We start from the raw sequence: 17690 nt of genomic DNA on the forward strand, positions 1-17690 counted from the left end.
TCACACAAATCACTTGTGAAGATGAATGCCAGTACCAGGGATCCAAGTCTGGTTTCCCTGTGATGAAGGAAAAGCAGCTGCTCCTCCCTGAACGGGATCACTGGGAAGGACAGTCATGTGGTGAATGCACCCACGGGAGAACAGGCAGCAGCAGACGGGAGGCAGGTGAAAGCTGTGTTGGGCACTGAAGCTAAGGATTAAATGAGCTGATAAACCCAAGGGGAGAACATGCTGTTTAAACATAAGTTGCACGACAGCAACTGAAGCAGCACAGAACACAGAGATTGCAACTCCTCATACCACTGTAACAAGTTGTACCCTTCATTTCTTCAATGAAAAAAGTTAACTCGTAGATATTAAAAACTATTAATATCTACCGAAGCCCCCATATTTATAACGGTTCAGAATTAAGGACTCTGTCTTCTAGATGTACAGTGCTCCCCACAAGAGAAAACAGACTTGGATGTTCCTTTCAGGCAGCTTCTTTGTGAAAAAGTAAATGTAATAACATTAAATTTTGTATTTGCATTGGCTAGGTGCCATAGTTATGCCTAAACTTTTATGAGTGAGACAAGGTACCCATGTCATCCTAGCTATCCAGGGAATCAAGAAGCCATTTTCCAAGATACCATGTAGCAGATGTGAAGGATGGCACAGCACAGTATTAGGTCTGGGAAGTTGGGAGGGATACCCCTCTGCAGCCACAAACCCTCAAAATGCTGACTCACTAAAGACACAGCTCAGCTGTGCCTTTGATTGGAAGGTGGTAAATAGCTACACCTCCTCCATGTGGTTTGCTCAAATCAGTGTGTCAGAAAGCATGGACTCCAAACAATCTTACCCATGCTGCCAGCAACCTTTTTCTTTATTCCTAATAATCTGAAGTGTAAGGCAGTTTTTCCCACACTGGTCTTTCAGGGAAATATTCTTCAGGAATAAGGTTTTCATTTATCTCTTTCAAACAGCATTTTATTTTAAGTTGCTCACAGTGCAAACTGTCATCTCCTGTACATATTAGGTAGGAAACTACAGCTCAGGGAGGGGAATCTCAGAAAGTTTGTCTTTTGTTTTCCCTTTGTTCTCTTCCCACTCCTCTAGATCCTGATGAAAGATAAGCTTTGTATCTCAAGTTCCCTAAGTCCTGCCCTTTATCATGGTGGTCCCTTCCTCCCACCCTGTGAAGCTCTTCAATCTTTTCACTTTGATTTACATCAATCCTTTATATATGAGCAAAGAAACCCACCAAAAAAATTAAAAACTCTCTTAACCATTAAAACCAAAACTACGGGGTGCTCTGACATCAAAGGCTAGCTATTGACCTTAACATGCACTGGGTAACAAGTTCCAAGTGAAGACATGAGCTGAAACTGGCTTGAGGCTCTCTCTTCTCTGCCCGCATATATAATGACAGGGGCTTAAATTTCTCCAGCAAAAAGAAGTCACTGAAGTAAAGCATGGCAATTTTTAATTTCCCATGTACTCGACACCAGAAAGAGAGAGGCTGCTGCAGCACTGTGTACTAAATCCTTTTCTGTTGTTTAATTCTGAAGAAGAAACTTGAAACAACTCCCTCCAGAACACTGAAATCTTATCAGATTAAATGCAAAAGGAGCACAGGTTTAAAAAACTTTTTAATTTCTGTTTGATCAGCATTCCAAAACAATTCAAATATGTTCAATTTACTGTTAAAAAAAAAAAAGGCAAGTGTTTCAGAAATTTAATGCCAAGTTTAACCTATTTCACTAGACAGGACAAGCACACCAATTTGATGGCATAAAGTTGTTCTTTTTTTAAAAAACAACACACATCCCTCAAACTATTAACCTTTCATGCCAGAAATGTGCTTTTTAGCTACGTTTGATTATGGACAGTACATTAATCCATCCAGCAGAAGTAACATCTGGACAGAGGTCAGGTAAACTCTATGCTTTCTCATAATGGCGAACAGCAACCACATCACCGAAAGTGAGAGTCTGCAAGTCCAAGGAAAAGACAGACACGTTAGATGTGGACCATTTTCTGTAATAACACATATTAAGAAGTCAATTTTAGATCAGGGTTGGTTTACATTATCTTATTTATAGAAACACAGATTGGTCTAGGTTATTGATATTTTAAATGAAAAACAGGCAAAACCTTCATTATGGTTCCCATCATAAACATAACTTTCTCATTGCTATTTTTAATTCCAGGAAGCCCATAATGCACATTTACAAGGCAACTAAAAAGGCTGTTCAATTTTTCTAATTTTCATGAATGTAGTTTCTTAAATATAGCATTGTTTTAATACAGACTTAACACTTGTTTTCTGAAAGCTGATCACACTGCAAGATGTGCTATCTAAAACTCCAAGTCCTCTACATCTATATTCTATACTATTTTGCGTAGGCATATAATTAAGAAGAGCCTGGTATTACAATACATGTATTCTGTGCACTTATGTAGCTAGAACTACCAAGTGTTTCAGTTGCTGCTGCTGTGTAACTATAGTAAATACAGTAACTACAATGTGTGATTTTGGAGGTATTTCCGGAAGTGGAAGAATGAATCTCACTGTGTTCAAATTCTGAAGGAAGAAAGTTTTCTGTATATGCATGCAGCTGTTTCCAAAAACAAAGCATGTATTTTTCCTTAAACTGTTTGTCACAGTGTTGCACTGACAGTATGCTTTAAGCTTTTAATCATTTGGAAATCTCAATCCATACAGATACTCTCTGAAGTATTTAGAAAACAAGCTAACTGGCTGTCTCCAACAGCAAAGTCGAATAGGTCAGTATAGCTGAAGGAGTTTTATTTTTGAAAGTGCCCAAAATAAGCATGAGAAGTACCACCCTGAACAGTAAGATAATAACTTACACCAGGTATTCACCCCATACTGCTGTTTCTGAAAAGTTGGGAAACGAACATAAATTTAAGCCAAGACTGTTTTTTCCACAGAATTGTTTTTTTATTGTAGTTTTTAACGAGGGTGCTTGATGCTTATGTTTTTAGCAAGAGTGCTAAATGCTGTTAACTTCTGCAATATTGTAGTTTTATTTTCCTAGAGAAACATTTGTTCTGTGTAATTAAATATTATTTATGTGTGCATATATAAACCAAATTTTTAAAGAACTTAAATTAATACTAGCAACTGATCACTGCCTATGTTATCGAGAACTTTGTATCTTTTTCAGCTCACCAGGACTTTTTTTTCCTTTTGCTGGGCATTTACGCAATTTCTAGGAAGAACGTATACACTCTGGAAGTCCAGAGGGTGGCCTGCCTACAACCTCTAGCCATGCTTTAGCTGTCAGTAAAACAAGATAGCAAACAAAACAAATATTTGAAAAAAATCTCTGCTAGCTTTTCGTACCAATTGGTTTAAGGATTTGTGAAAGTAACACTACCTGTTCATAAAGCTCAAGATAAATATAAGTGAGAAGTGTTAGCAGTGTATGTGAATGATCAGTGAGCTTTATACTTACCATTACCATTTTGCCATCCTTGATTTCTCTTACAAAGTTTGTCTCTTTGCCGTCCCACTTCTGTATATGCACTAGCTTGTTGCCATCCAGGGTCACAACTGACTGTGAGATAGCAAGAGACACAAAGGCATTCATTTGTTTGGGGTATTTGGGATTCTGCTTACACATTCAGCTCGCACTATTTTATTGAATTCTCTCCAATAGATGGATGTGGATCTAGAATGATAAAGTAGTCCCAGCCATTTTAAAGCCCATGAATCATCCTCATTTTAAGCATGAGCTCCATACAATTCTCGTTTGTGTCAAAGGATGAAAAAAGTTGTTTCCTTTTCATTCTAGCCTCACAAGAACCACTGTTTCAGCTTGTGCTTTGGGATAACATTTATGTTAAGCACCCAGAGATGCTGGGAAGAAGGCATTTCCCCATTTTGCCTGGGAAAAAGTTATGCCAAATGGTATTTGGATTGAAAGAAAAGCAGGCAGCTAACACAGTTGGAGGCTGGAAGGTAGGCAGGGGGATAACCCATTGTTTCAGACAAGGAATAGTGTGAGCAGGCAAGTAAGATGCAACCTTGTCTTTTATTTCCCTGTCCTTCAGTGCTACAACTGGCAGTAACACAGTTACATTTTTTTCCTTTGACCCTTCCAAAGATACAGCCGCGGGGGCGGGGAGAAGAAAATGAGGCCTTTGCAACCCTAGAGTTCACTTACTTTGCAGTTTCTGTCATCGGGGGTAGTTTCATCAAATTCTTCTCCAAGTTTAAAGCTGATTTCTGTGTTTTTGAAAGTGCTTTGAGTCCTGATCACTACTTTGTCCCCCTCAGTGCTGATAATCACAGTGGGTTTAGTCATATTCCCCACCTGCCGTGTTGCAAAACTCACTCCTAGACCATCGAGGGGAAAAAAGAGAAGTCCATCAGACATTGGGGTTTTTTTACATCTTTTCTGCTACACATTGAGGTACAGAAATCTCTTCCCTTGCTCTACAGCTTTAAGCTACCACGGTGAAAAGCTACTTTCTGCTTCGCTTATGCCCTTACCTAAAGTATCCACAGATTCTCCTCTATACACAGAAAGCTGTAGCTCTGAGCCCTCCCTCATCTCTAAGGGCCCTGACAAGGAACCAGAGCAGTGGCACGGCCTGCCAGAGCTCGGAGCGGGCGGCAATCACTTCTCTCTTCTGCTTCTCAGGATTTCGGTTCCTTAGCATTCCTTGTAACGATTTCTTGTTTGGTTGCTTGTTTCCAGCTTACCTGCAGGCAGCATTTGCCCTTCTTGCAGACGCTGTCCCTAACCGGGGGACATCTCCCGCCGTCTTCCCCGCGGCAGTGGGGCTCTCACGCACGCACACACACCCCGGACGGATGACCCGGATCGATGTAACCCCACTGACAAGGACACAGCCGCCCATACCCCCTCGCCCCTGCTAGCGCCTTACCTACACCTCTGGCAGCTGGGGGATTTTTTTAATTATTATTTTAGGGTTCTTAGGGCGGTGTAAAATTCCAGGTCTCCTGAACGTGCCGCTGCCGCCCGGCCGTACCTACCCAGCGCCTTCATGTACTCGTCGAAGTTCTGGCTGTCCACCAGCTTCCAGGTGCCGCAGAAAGCCTCTGCCATGGCGGCGGCCGCCTGCGAGAGCGACAGCGGGAGCGACAGGTGGCGAGGAGCGCCGCGGCCGCCGCTCCGCTCCGCATTTAAAGCCAGCGCCCGGCGGGGGGCCGGGAGGCGGAGGGCAGCTGCGGCCCGCCCAGCTAGCTCGCAAGGGCGCTCTTCCTCCTCGCCGGGGCAGGGGCGCGGCACACGGCGGGACACTGAGGGGCACTCCGCCGCGGCACACGGCGGGACACTGAGGGGCAGAGGGTGGTGGGTTACCTCCGCCGAGGGCACCATTCCTTGCTAGAGCCGCCCACCGGGTAGCCAGCACCCGCCTGCGTTGTGGTGTCCCTGATAAAGTGACGCGGACAAAAAGAGAAGGCACCAAACGCGAAATATTCTACTGAATAAAAATATAGGATAGCAGAGCTACTGCAGGACAGCTTTCCTGAAAGCTTTCCCGTGAGATTTTCAAGCCCAGTTTGGTGTTGGCCAGGTAGAGACCACTTTCCCCCTCCATCTCATGGCATCCATAGGGATTTCGGATGAAACTGGCATTTGCTGTTGTTGGCTGGAAACAGTACCTTGCCTCCACAGCTGGTGGCATTTGGAGACTAAGAATGAAGAACGAAGGAAAAGAACCTAAAACTGTTTCATCTATTATGGGATTTGTGTGTGTGTGTTAGAGAGGGAATGTTTTTCTTCTTATAACTGTTCTCTGAATTTTGCCTCAAGTTCTGGTTAGTCATCTTGCCTCCTGAGTGTTTTTCAGAAAGCAACCTTTCTCTCTGTGGGATGCGCCATGGTGTCAGCTTTTCCAGATCTATGGCTTGGACGGATTTCAGAGTCATGAATCTAGCTCTTCAGCTCATAACAAAACTCAGGGACTATGTGGAACAGACTTTCTGTGATTTAGGAACAAAACCCCAGTAATTTTCTACCTGGCTCAGCCATACAAAATATAAATAATTATTAATACTTCCCTGCTATTTTTAAATTTGGTTTTAACTGTCATTTGCCATTTTCAGGCTCTCGTAGTATAGCATGTTCCCTGGGTCTAGAACAAGTGATGCTGCTGATTGGATTTTAATTTAATTTGCCATTTTTCCCTTTGAAAGATTTAACCCCTTTCTGAATTAACTCCAGGAATATATAATTGTACCACAATTTACCACACAACACAATTTTCATTATCCTTGATAACCTCAGGGTATGAACCAGTGTGTCTATTTCTCTTTAACCTTCCATTTACTTACTTTGAAGTGCAGTGAGAGACAAACTGCCCTCCTCCAGCTGCTCAGTTTATGTCCAAATTTCTCTTCTGACCTGCAGTTCTGATACTTGCCAGCTCGTGCTCAGAAAGCCAGGGAGAGTAGAGCATCACTTGAAGTAACAGACCACCAAGTGTTGTTCATGAGGCTGAAAGAAATCAAGTCCCTTTTCTCAGACAAAGTTGAATGATGCCGTATCTCCAAAGTCTGCACAGTATACCAGCCTTACTGGTGCATCTCATACAGATGTCCACTAACCTGATGTCCATGGTCAGTCAAACACACTATAATGAATAAGGAATATGCTTTGTGATTGGCACTGTCATGGCATGGGGCATTTAGGATTGATATTCCGCATTTTGGGAAGTGTTTCCTCAATACAGTAATACTATCAAGTATTTAGTAGTGTTCACCACCCATAGCCTAATTCTCTCTGCAGCCGTGGTCTCATAGAGATTCATTGCTGGCACCCAGGCAGCTGATATGGAAGCAAGTACAAACTGACCTCACCACTCATCTGACACTACTTTATCTGACATGAACCGTATTAAATCCTAAATGATTTTACCAATATTCTCATGAACTGACAGTGTCTCCTCTCCCAGTACTGACAAAATGGAGTTTTCTGCTCATATAGCTCTGTCTGCAGAAGCCCTAGCGCCTCTACTGTTCCTTCTGGCGCAACATGTGTGAACAAAGCCCTGGGAGAGCTCCTTGCTCTCTGTGCTCACTGGGGCTTGTTGTGTAGAACCAGCCTCACAGATTTTGTGCCTTATAAAACTGAAAGTGATTCAGTGCCCCTGCTGGTAGCTGGACTCCTGAAAGACATTTCTGCCTTGCACCTTCTTCCAGACAGCACTACAGCCTGGCCCTTGGGAAGTAGCCACTTCAGGATCTTTCACAATTTAAGCAATCATACTTACACCAATGTCTCTTTCCTACCAGGATATCTCAACATACTTAGCTAAGACAAGCAGCTAGTCTTAAGAAAGCTGTATTCTTCAACACTTTGCACCACGCTTCAGATGTAAAATAGGGTCTGCTAAAATATTCACATTCCTTCTGCTACTTAGATAGATTGCCGAAGTCATCACACCAGGTTTTATGGTGGTGAGATTCCACCTGTTAGTGATGATTTGGGAGCAGGATAAATCAACAGTAGGAAATGCTACATTATTGACACCTTGTGGGGTGACAAGCCACAGCCAAAAATGTTTTCCATGGCATCTTATGCCCTATATTTGCTTGTGGATGCTTATGTGAGAGTTGTGTGTCAACTGCTAGTATAAGTTATCCTGATCTATGTAAATGCTTTGCTATGTCTGGAATGGAGATCACAGTGTGGAATACACTGACCTGGTGTGCATTTAAGAGACCAGCTTGGAGTTTCTCTTATGATGAGTTTGAAGGTATTAACAGACTGTGTGCTCCCCTGTGAAAAGCCTGTGTGATGAGATGTCTCTGTAGATTCCTCTCTGAACGCTCAGAGAGACTCATTCTCCTTTACCAAACTTCTTAAACCTGAGCAGTGTAAGTAGGCACATTTGCATTGTCTGCACAAGGCCTGCTTGAAAGATGGAAGCGCTGTGGCAAGACATCCCTGTGTAATAAGTAATCCTTTCTCAGAAGGCCATCCAGGGTGAATATTGGACTGCTCTAACCTTCAGCCTTTGAATACAGGGCACAAAACCTGTTTTTGCCTACCTTTCTCCCCTGTTATAGCCCTGCTTCACATGCCCTCAGGCATTTGAGTGTCTTGGCCTCATTCAGCCTTCATTGAGTCCTTGAAAAAAATATTCACTTGATCAAAGAAAAATATAGGAGGGGGGAACACTACACGATGGGCACCAGGCTCCTGTGGTAGAAAAGTCTGATCAAGAGGTTTTCTCCTGTGTCGATTTCTCATAATTAATGTCAGGAACTGCTGAGCATTTCATCACAGTCAGTAAGGGCTTAGTAATATGGTTATTTAAATATAGTGAATTGATGCAGCTAATGATGTTTGAAGTCAGGTTTATCTATCCTTCTGTGGTGTCCCTCTGTGGATCTAACTCAGGAGGGGCACTCTTGCTACACCAACTCAGCTGAACCTATCCTTTCACCATCCTCGCAGTATAATAGACAGTATTAACATATTACTCTGTAAATTTTCATCAGTAGTTAAGGGGATGCTATATTATAATTTAGTGATACCTGCATTATTCAAGCATTTCTATGTTCAAGCAATGATGACCCTGAACTTCTGGGCATCTTGTACCCATGTGTGCCACAAAGGATAGCAGTGACACCAAGGCCTAAGTACCCTGGTATAGAACCAGATGTAGGCACTCAGAGGCCTTTTAGATATTGAATCCTACTGAAAGCCAACATGATTCTGGGTCCTAACTCTCATAGTAATTTTGGTAATCTCCAAGCTTTCTGAAACATATAGGGGGCTACTTAGGAATTAAGGAAATTGAAAAAAATGTGTAGGTGAAAGTAGAAGAGATTTCCTCCATTTATAGGCAGTGGACTAGGGTATTATTGGCACATTGGAACTTTTTTTGAAGCCCTGCTGTGAAACTCTGCACAGCTTTGATCTCAGCGTAGTGCAGAAATGACCAGATTTTAGTAGCTATTGTGTCAGACGGGATGATGTTGCTTCAGGGCTGAGTGTGATTGGATTTTTTGGTGCTGCAGAAAAACCTAATATCAAGCAGGGGAATAGAAGGTCTTTAACTAAAGTTATCTCTTGTGTCCTTTAGCTGTCTAAGAGATTTGCTGATCCTCCTAATAAAAAGAAACTATCTCAGTGCTGTTGGCGATTCACAGAAAATCACTAGTTTACTCTATTGATGGGCAGCTCTTCAGAAATCCCAGTTTAAACAAAAGACTTAAATAGCTTATGGAGAAGGCACCCAATTATGCAGCTGCACAAGAAAGTGGTCACAGAATGGCCTCAGCTACAAAGCAGATGTATGAATCCAGTTTTGTGCTGCATAAATGCTATGGGAAGGGCTTTTGGAAAGACCAGGTGATAGGCAAGGTGCAAGATACCCATGCAAGGTGCACGTCTACGGGGGTATGATATAATAGGCATCACAAAAACATGGTGGGATGGCTCCTATGACTGGAGTGTTGGAATGGAAGGTTACAGGCTTTTTAGGAAAGAAAGGCCTGGCAGGTGGGGAGGGGGAGTTGCCCTTTATGTTAGGGATAGGCTGGAGAGTATGGAACTCTGTCTGGGGACAGGTGAGCAGTCCACAGAGAGTTTGTGGGGCAGAGTTAAAGGGAATATAGCTATGGGAGACATTACTGTGGGGATCTGTTACAGACCATCTGATCAAGAAGAACCTGCGGATGAAGCACTCCATAGACAGATAGGAAAAGCCTCATGCTCTCAGGCCATTGTTCTCATGGGTGACTTCAACCACCCTGACATCTGTTGGAAGGACGGTACGGCCCGGCACAAGCAATCCAGGAGGTTCCTCGATTGTGTAGAAGACAACTTCTTTCTGCAAGTAATAGAGGAGCCGACAAGGAGAGGTGCCGTGCTTGACCTCGTGCTCACCAACAGGGAAGGGCTCATTGGAAATGTGACGCTCCAGGGCAGTCTTAGATGCAGCGATCATGAGATGCTCGAATTTGAGATCCTCAGGACAGTGAGAAGAGCATGCAGCAAGCTCACTGCCCTGGACTTCAAAAGAGCAGACTTTGGCCTCTTCAGGAACCTGCTTCGGAGGGTTCCATGGGTGTCCTGGGTTCAGCAGTAGCAGTCATGTTTCTCCTCCTTGGTAGCTGGTGCAGTGCAGTGTTTTGACTTTCGGCTCGGGAACAGAGCTGATAGAGATGTTTTGGTTTGGCCAAGGACTTTGTGAGCCTCGTGCTCTGCCAGGGAGGAGGGGAAGCCAGGAGGAAGCAGAGACAGGACACCTGACCCAAACTGACCAAAGAGGTATTCCATACCACAGCACGTCATGCCCAGGATGTAACTGGGAGTTAGCCGGAAGGGCTGGGAGACTGCAGGGTTGGAGGAGGTATCGGTCGGAGCTTGGTCGGGCTTGGGGGGCGAGTTATCGGTCAGCGGGTGGTGAGGTGTTGTATTCTGTTCCCTTGTTATTTCCTTTATCATTATTATCATTGGTGGTAGCAGTAGTGATTTGTGTTATACCTTAGTTACTAAACTGTTCTTATCTCAACCCGTGGGAGTTGCATTCTTTTGATTCTCCTCTCCGTCCCTCCGAGAGCAGGGGGAGGGCAAGAAAGGGGGGGAAGTGAGCGAACGAATTACCTGACTGGGTTTAAACCACGACAATGGGACACAGCCCTAGAGGGCAGAGGGGCCCAAGACTGTTGGTTGATATTCAAGGATCACCTGCTGCAAGCTCAGGAGTGTTGCATCCCAACCAGAAGGAAGTGCAGCAGGAGGGCCAGGAGACCTCCTTGGATGGATAAGGAGATCCTGAGGAAAATTCAATTGAAAAAAGAGGCTTATAATAAGTGGAAGCAAGGACAGGCAGCATGGGAAGAGTACAGGGATGTTGTGCAGGAAGCTAGGGACCAGGTTAGGAAAGCTAAGGCCCAGTTAGAATTAAACTTAGCTAGAGGTATTAAAGATAACAGGAAGGGATTCTACAAGTACATAGCAAATAAAAAACAGACTAGGGAGAATGTAGGCCCCCTCAGGAAGCTCTCAGGAGAACTGGCTACACAGGATTCAGAGAAGGCTGAGGTTCTGAATGACTTCTTTGCCTCGGTCTTCACTGGCAAAGGCTCTGACCAAGCCACACAAGTCTTGGAAAGAAGATGCAGGGACTGTGAGAATGAAGACCTTGCGCCCACTGTAGGAGAGGAGCTGGTTCGAGACCATCTTAAAAATCTGAAAGTGCACAAGTCCATGGGTCCTGATGAGATCCATCCGCGTGTCCTGAAGGAGCTGGCAAATGAAGTTGCTAAGCCACTGGCCATCAGATTTGAAAAATCATGGCAGTCAGGTGAAGTTCCCGATGACTGGAAAAAGGGAAATATAACCCCCATTTCCAAGAAGGGGAAAATGGATGACCCGGGGAATTACAGACCAGTCAGTCTCACCTCTGTGTCTGGCAAAATCCTGGAGCAGATTCTCCTGGAAGGCATGCTAAGGCACATGAAAATCAACAAGGTGCTTGGTGACAGCCAGCATGGCTTCACTAAGGGGAAATCCTGCCTGACCAATTTGGTGGCCTTCTATGATGGGGCTGCAGAACTGATGGACAGGGGTAGAGCAGTTGATGTCATCTACCTGGACTTGTGCAAAGCGTTCGACACTGTTCCACACGACATCCTTGTCTCTAAATTGGAGCAACATCAATTTGATGGATGGATCACTCGGTGGATAAAGAACTGGCTGGATGGCTGCACACAGAGAGTTGTGGTCAATGGCTCAACGTCCGGCTGGAGACCAGTAACGAGTGGTGTCCCTCAGGGATCGGTGTTGGGACCGGTCTTGTTTAACACCTTTGTCACTGACACGGACAGTGGGATTGAGTGCACCCTCAGCAAGTTTGCCGATGACACCAAGCTGTGTGGTTCAGTTGATACGCTGAAGGGAAGGAATGCCATCCAGAGGGACCTTGACACACTTGTGAGGTGGGCTGATGCCAACCTCATGAAGTTTAACCATGCCAAGTGCAAGGTCCTACACCTGGGTCAGAGCAATCCCAGGCACAGCTACAGGTTGGGTGGAGAAGAGATTCAGAGCAGCCCTGCAGAGAAGGACTTGGGGGTGTTGGTTGATGAGAAAATGAACATGGGCCGGCAGTGTGTGCTTGCAGCCCAGAAAGCCAACCATATCCTGGGCTGCATCAAAAGGAGCGTGACCAGCAGGTCGAAGGAGGTGATCCTGCCCCTCTACTCTGCTCTTATGAGACTTCACCTGGAGTATTGTGTGCAGTTCTGGTGTCCTCAACATAAAAAGTACATGGAACTGTTGGAACAAGTCCAGAGAAGGGCCACGAGGATGATCAGGGACTGGAGCACCTCCCATATGAAGACAGGCTGAGGAAGTTGGGGCTGTTCAGCCTGGACAAGAGAAGGCTGCGTGGAGACCTCATAGCAGCCTTCCAGTATCTGAAGGGGGCCTATAGGGATGCTGGAGAGGGACTCTTCATTAGAGACTGTAGTGATAGGACAAGGGGTAATGGGTTAAAACTTAAACAGGGGAAGTTTAGATTGGATATAAGAAGGAAATTCTTTCCTGTTAGGGTGCTGTGGCACTGGAATGGGTTGTCCAGGGAGGTTGTGAATGCTCCATCCCTGGCAGTGTTCAAGACCAGGTTGGATGAGGCCTTGGGTGATATGATTTAGTGTAAGGTGTCCCTGCCCATGGCAGGGGGGTTGGAACTTGATGATCTTAAGGTCCTTTCCAATCCTAACTATTCTATGATTCTATGATTCTATAATGGAGTCAGGAGCAGGGAAGATGTGTTTGTACCGTATCCCTTCTAGGAGTGCGGCATACCTTAGGCAAAGCTTAGGAGCATGTCACTGTAAAAGCTCAACCAAAATAATTCCAGGACAGACTAACATTAGAGTAAGAGTCATGTTACGGTCCAATTCTGGTGGGTTTTGCTAATTGGTGAAAACGAAGTGCTCTGTGATCATGCATTTCGTTCTTGCAGGCTCTTTCTTACGTTACAAATTGGTGCGACATGAGATTAGCAGAGTCCTGGAAAGTAAATACCCACTAATACCTCATTATGAACTATTAGACATTTATTCGGATTGGTTTAAGCTGAGAGGACGGCTGGTTGACAATGGTTTAAAGAAGGAAACAAATACTGCCAAATATCTCCAGGGTCTTCTCTGCTTCTTACATGCATTTAGAGGGGTGTTATCTGCTGTCTAATATTACAATAGCTATCATCTAGAGGACTCAAGTAGGAGGCTCTCCTCAATTAGCCTCCACTAAAGCCAGCTACCTTCCTGGCTTAGAGTTCTATTTATTGAAGATGCAGTTATTTTAACTTTGTGCCATTAGGCCTTTGTTATTTTAATATTTGTCTTTGCTTTCTTTTGTGTTTAAGAGTAGAAAAAATCCTCTACAATGTAACAGAAATGTCTGATACTGGGTGTCACTTACAATAGCTGTCTAGTTACTGTAAAATCAATACACAAAATCAGCTGTCCAGAATTACAATTTCAGCATGGCCAAATGCAAGGAAGAAATAAATACAGTTTTACAAATGAGCAACTGATTATTTCAGGGGTAAATAAGGTTAAAATAATCCTTAGGTGCATGAATGGAAAATATCACATAGGTTTAAAGAGATTAGGTGACTTGCATTTGACTTGTTGCAACTGATTCTGGAAGACTTGTGTAGATTTTGTGTTCAGAGCAGCCCAGTGAAAATATTAGTGGAGCAGAAACACACCCTGTATCAAGGTCCAAAGATTCCGTACTGTAACAAACCTAGGGAATGAGTTTTATTAAAAGCGATACAAATTTTGTGGTATTAAAAGCACAGGTAATGTCTAAACGTCATAGTCTGTAGTCCTAGTTTACACCTTGAAGGTTGTGTAACACTTAATAAGTGCGACTATTTGGAATTCAGTATAATCAACCTCAAGCTAAATCCTTGCAGGGTAACAAAAGACAACTTTGCAGGACTGGATTTAAGAAACTTTTGGAATAGCACAATATACCTGAGTTCTGTTTGCCCATACTGAAGCACTCCATTTGCTGTGATATCCTGAAATCATTCTCAACACCATCTGAAATTTAGACAAAAAATAAAGTCAGCCTTAATTGACTGAAATGCAAATTTAAGAAAATAACCACTAAGTTTGGAGAACAGATGTAAAGCAGTAACTGAGGTCATTAGCTACCTGTATTTAGATATTGCCTGGGTCCTCCTCTGTTCCACTCAGCTATGGACTAACAGGAGAGAGTCAAGGCGTGCTGGAGCCAGAAGTGATCCCTCAGATGCAGCTGGAGACACACTCCTGGGTTTGTCTCTTCTAAATTGGAATCTCTCAGCCAAAGCAAGCCATTTCCTCCAAAGTTCTAAACTAGCAGTGGGTTACAGGGAGCGTTAATGCACCCCTGAAAAATGTCTGAATTCCACAATTTTGATAAATAACTTAACTATGTTATCAATTTATGGGCCTGTTGATGGAAAAAAAAGCCTGACATCAGACAGAGGTGCTTCTGAAATGAAACCTCATGCTGGATGACCTAGGCAGAATTACACATCTAACTTGCTTCATTCAAGAGTGCAATTATATCCCTGCTTTTTCATACTGGTTTGTGACCAAGTGTTATGTCATTTCTGAGTTTGAATCAGTCTAAATATTAAACTTCCCGGAACACGAAACTCTAGAGTAATTTGAAGCATTACAGGGTTATGATAGCTCATTACTAGCCTTAAAGAGGGACCTAGTACCAAGACGATCTTGGAGAAAATTTCAGTCATCCTGCTTTTTGCAGACTATCCTAGAGAAACAGAATAGAGTGGTCTCCAATCCGGTATACAAAACTCCAGTCACTGGAAATTAAGCCTAGAGAAATTTATATTAAAAATGAAGTACATATTAGCTGTGATGAGACTTTGCCCCTTGACCAGCTTTCAAAATGCCTTATTAGACTTTTCATCCCTGCAAGTTGTAAGCTTTGTTAACAACTACAGCTATTAGACATGATGCAGGAAGTAATTCAGAGAAGTTCCATATCCTAGATTATGCAAGGAGTCACATGATATGGTCACAATGGGCAAGTCTAAACCAGGAAACTTTAGAACATACCCCACTTGCTATGAGTATGTTTGTCCTTTGCCAAAACAAAGTCTATCATGGGAAAAGATACAGATATACACAGAAAGTAAAATACGTGTGTAGTCCCTGCCTGGATAATCAATGATCTCACTTTCTGGACTATACCGCAGCAAGTGCCATTGCGGAAGTACAGACACATCCACTATTCCTTTAATTCTACACATCCATGCGTACATTTTGAAAGATCTCCCCCTCAGTGTGTCAGTCATAAACATAACCCAGACCCTCTATGGATCACAAAGTCTGTAACTAATCCTGTAATAGTTAAACAAGGCTTCTAATAGCGTCTTCCTCCAGACCTTTGAAACTTTCTTGAGCACTGCAGCCACAGCTCAGAACATCCATAGTCCAGAGCCAGTGGAGGGTGCAGAAGCAGGCTGACTCACACAACAGGCTCAGCTGTTCTGCTAAAGGAAAGGCTACGGAGAGGAAACACGGCACAACTTTCATGCCTTTAACTCCATCTCACTGTCCTTTGTCTCCCCCCCCCCCCCCCCAAGTATACTTCTTCTTACATTTTATTTTATCCTTTATAAATTTAACTAAAAGTTTCCACTCATAACAGCCAAGTTTAACATCATCAGGAAAAAAAGATGCAAAGTCAAGAGTTCAAAGGCTGTCTGAAAGAACATGTCTGAAACTTATTTCAGCACTTTCTTACATCGCAACACCATCCCTATTTGCATAATCACAAGCTATTTTTGTTCTAGAGAAGCTTTCTCTCAGTGCTCAAGACAAAGACTATTCAGGGACAAGCTCAAGGGTCTTTAATGCGTCTGTCTGATACATAAGATCTCAGTCTCCCACCAGGACTTGCTGGGAGGAATAGCAATGAGTTGTCCTACCATCTCATTTTACCAAATATGGAGGCAAATAAAGAGATTAGTTTCTTATATTGGCTGTTTGAAGCAATAACAGTTGATTTTGGGCATAAATCAGGAGGTGTAAGTGAGCCAAGCAAGGGGTGAGCAGCACTGAGTAGGTGAATGTGAGCTTTGCATGGAGCTAGATGAGAAATTCAGAGTGCTGGAAGGAATGGTATTATTGAGCAATTAAAGTAGAAGATAGGTACTAAATTGGTGGGAGGAACAAGAAGGTTGAAAACGTGTAGCTGTTCCGCGGATGCATGCATGGCAGTTTTACGCTTAAAGGGTGCTTTTCGTCTGTGACGCACAGGATAACGTGGCTCAGCCCCTGCTCTCTGTTGTCTGCTGGATGTGGCTTAGGCGACTGCTAGGCAGAACGCACCTACTGGTGCACTGGGCAGCTGCGGACAGGTGCCTGCCAAGTCTCGGGGGTGCTGCTGGGGAATGGCCGTCCAGGAGTGACAGCTGTGCTGGAGAGTCAGAATTCAAATAAGCTGCTTGTTTAGGTGACCAGATGGACAGTGTAGCAGGCACCTCTGAGGGAAGTTCACCTGCCCTCCACCCGCTCCTGCAGATCAGTAGGAGCTGGCTGTGGTGGGGAAAGAGGGCGGCACAGTTCAGCCCGGTTTCCCCCAAGCGTTTGGAGACCGCGCAGGGCCTTCTAGCGTCTCTGAGCCGCTTGTGGAGCAGGGGGCTGGGGCAGCTCCATGGGCAGCGCCGAGGCGGGAGCGGCCTGACGCCGCCTCTGCAGTCGAGCCTTGCCGGAGCGAGCGGGGGCGCCCTCTGCCGGCACCGCTCGGCACCTGCGGGGAGACCCATCTTCCGCCCTACCGGCGCTGGGCGGCCGGGCGGTACCACAGCTCCCCTTCTCCTTCCCGTGACGGTTCATTCCGACTGCCATGCCCGAGGCGCTGCGAGCACCGGGACTGAAAAGCTGAGGGGAAGAGAAAAGCACTCAGGTGCCTGGCGCGGGCTCGGGCGCCATCTTGTGCGCACCGGGCGTGAAGTGTCCGGCTGCCTGTCTGACGGCTGCGGAGCCCTCGGGGGAAAGGTGCTCCTGTGCCTTCAGGAAATTACGTGGTTGATCAGGAAACCATTTCTCGAATACTGCTGGGGCTTAATAGCAGTTTACATGCTGCTTCTTTTTGTTTACACTGCTGATGTGTCATTTACAAACGTGCCTAAGGGATCTGGAAAAAATTAAAATAAATGGGAAGGTTAATCCAGGCTCCCACAGATTAGTTTTTCTATACATTGTATGATAAACACTGGATTTACAGCATCAGTCACTGCACAGCAGAGTTCCAGAAGTAAAGCAGCTGTAAGGATTGTCCATATCCTCACATAAGGACCCTTTACATTATAGGTAATTGCTGAATATATGTTTAATCCAGAAAGGCCCAGAGCACTCAGGCTTTGTATCAAGAACCAAAAAAAAAAGCCAAACTATTTTCCATCAAGTGTTAAGGCTTTAATTAGAATCTAGAGGTCTGGCTTTAGGACATGACACAGAGCAATGGCCTTCAGGCCTCCTTTTGCTCCAGGCCATCTTGCAATATGAACTGTTCCACACTGGTCTGAACAGGAGAATAAACCAATAATGAAACACTCTCATCATTTATTGCTAATTACTGTCAGAAGCAGAACAGCTTCAGGTGTGGAAGATGAAACTGAGTTCTCCCTAAAAAATGTCAAAACCAGTC

At 44.4% G+C, this 17690-nt stretch overlaps 1 protein-coding gene and 1 long non-coding RNA gene across 2 annotated transcripts; both read right to left on the reverse strand.

The window, feature by feature from the left end:
• Positions 1–1613: 1613 nt before the first annotated feature.
• On the reverse strand, positions 1614–5164 carry FABP7 (fatty acid binding protein 7). The gene is made up of 4 exons (XM_061460006.1): positions 5012–5164; positions 4176–4348; positions 3465–3566; positions 1614–1973 (listed from the first exon to the last, which is right to left on the reverse strand). Exons 1-4 carry the CDS (start codon positions 5082–5084, stop codon positions 1923–1925), a joined length of 399 nt encoding a protein of 132 aa, XP_061315990.1. The 5' UTR covers positions 5085–5164; the 3' UTR covers positions 1614–1922.
• A 1033-nt stretch (positions 5165–6197) lies between these two features.
• On the reverse strand, positions 6198–15204 carry LOC133272647 (uncharacterized). Its single transcript, XR_009744503.1, has 3 exons — positions 14177–15204; positions 13994–14062; positions 6198–6479 (listed from the first exon to the last, which is right to left on the reverse strand). It is a non-coding gene; the product is annotated as an uncharacterized LOC133272647 (long non-coding RNA).
• Between the last annotated feature and the right edge of the window lie 2486 nt (positions 15205–17690).

This window comes from Pezoporus flaviventris, unplaced genomic scaffold (assembly GCF_033815535.1).
Source record: "Pezoporus flaviventris isolate CSIRO_AGI_PZ_B2104156 unplaced genomic scaffold, CSIRO_AGI_Pfla_v1 ptg000031l, whole genome shotgun sequence".
NCBI lineage: Eukaryota > Metazoa > Chordata > Aves > Psittaciformes > Psittacidae > Pezoporus > Pezoporus flaviventris.

Coding starts and splice junctions, on each gene's coding strand:
- FABP7 (XM_061460006.1), bottom strand. CDS start 5,084: ATGGCAGAGGCTTTCTGCGGCACCTGGAAGCTGGTGGACAGCCAGAAC. Junction 4,349..5,011: donor CGAGTACATGAAGGCGCTGG/GTAGGTACGGCC, acceptor TCGATGGTCTAG/GAGTGAGTTTTGCAACACGG. Junction 1,974..3,464: donor AGGATGGCAAAATGGTAATG/GTAAGTATAAAG, acceptor TTGGACTTGCAG/ACTCTCACTTTCGGTGATGT.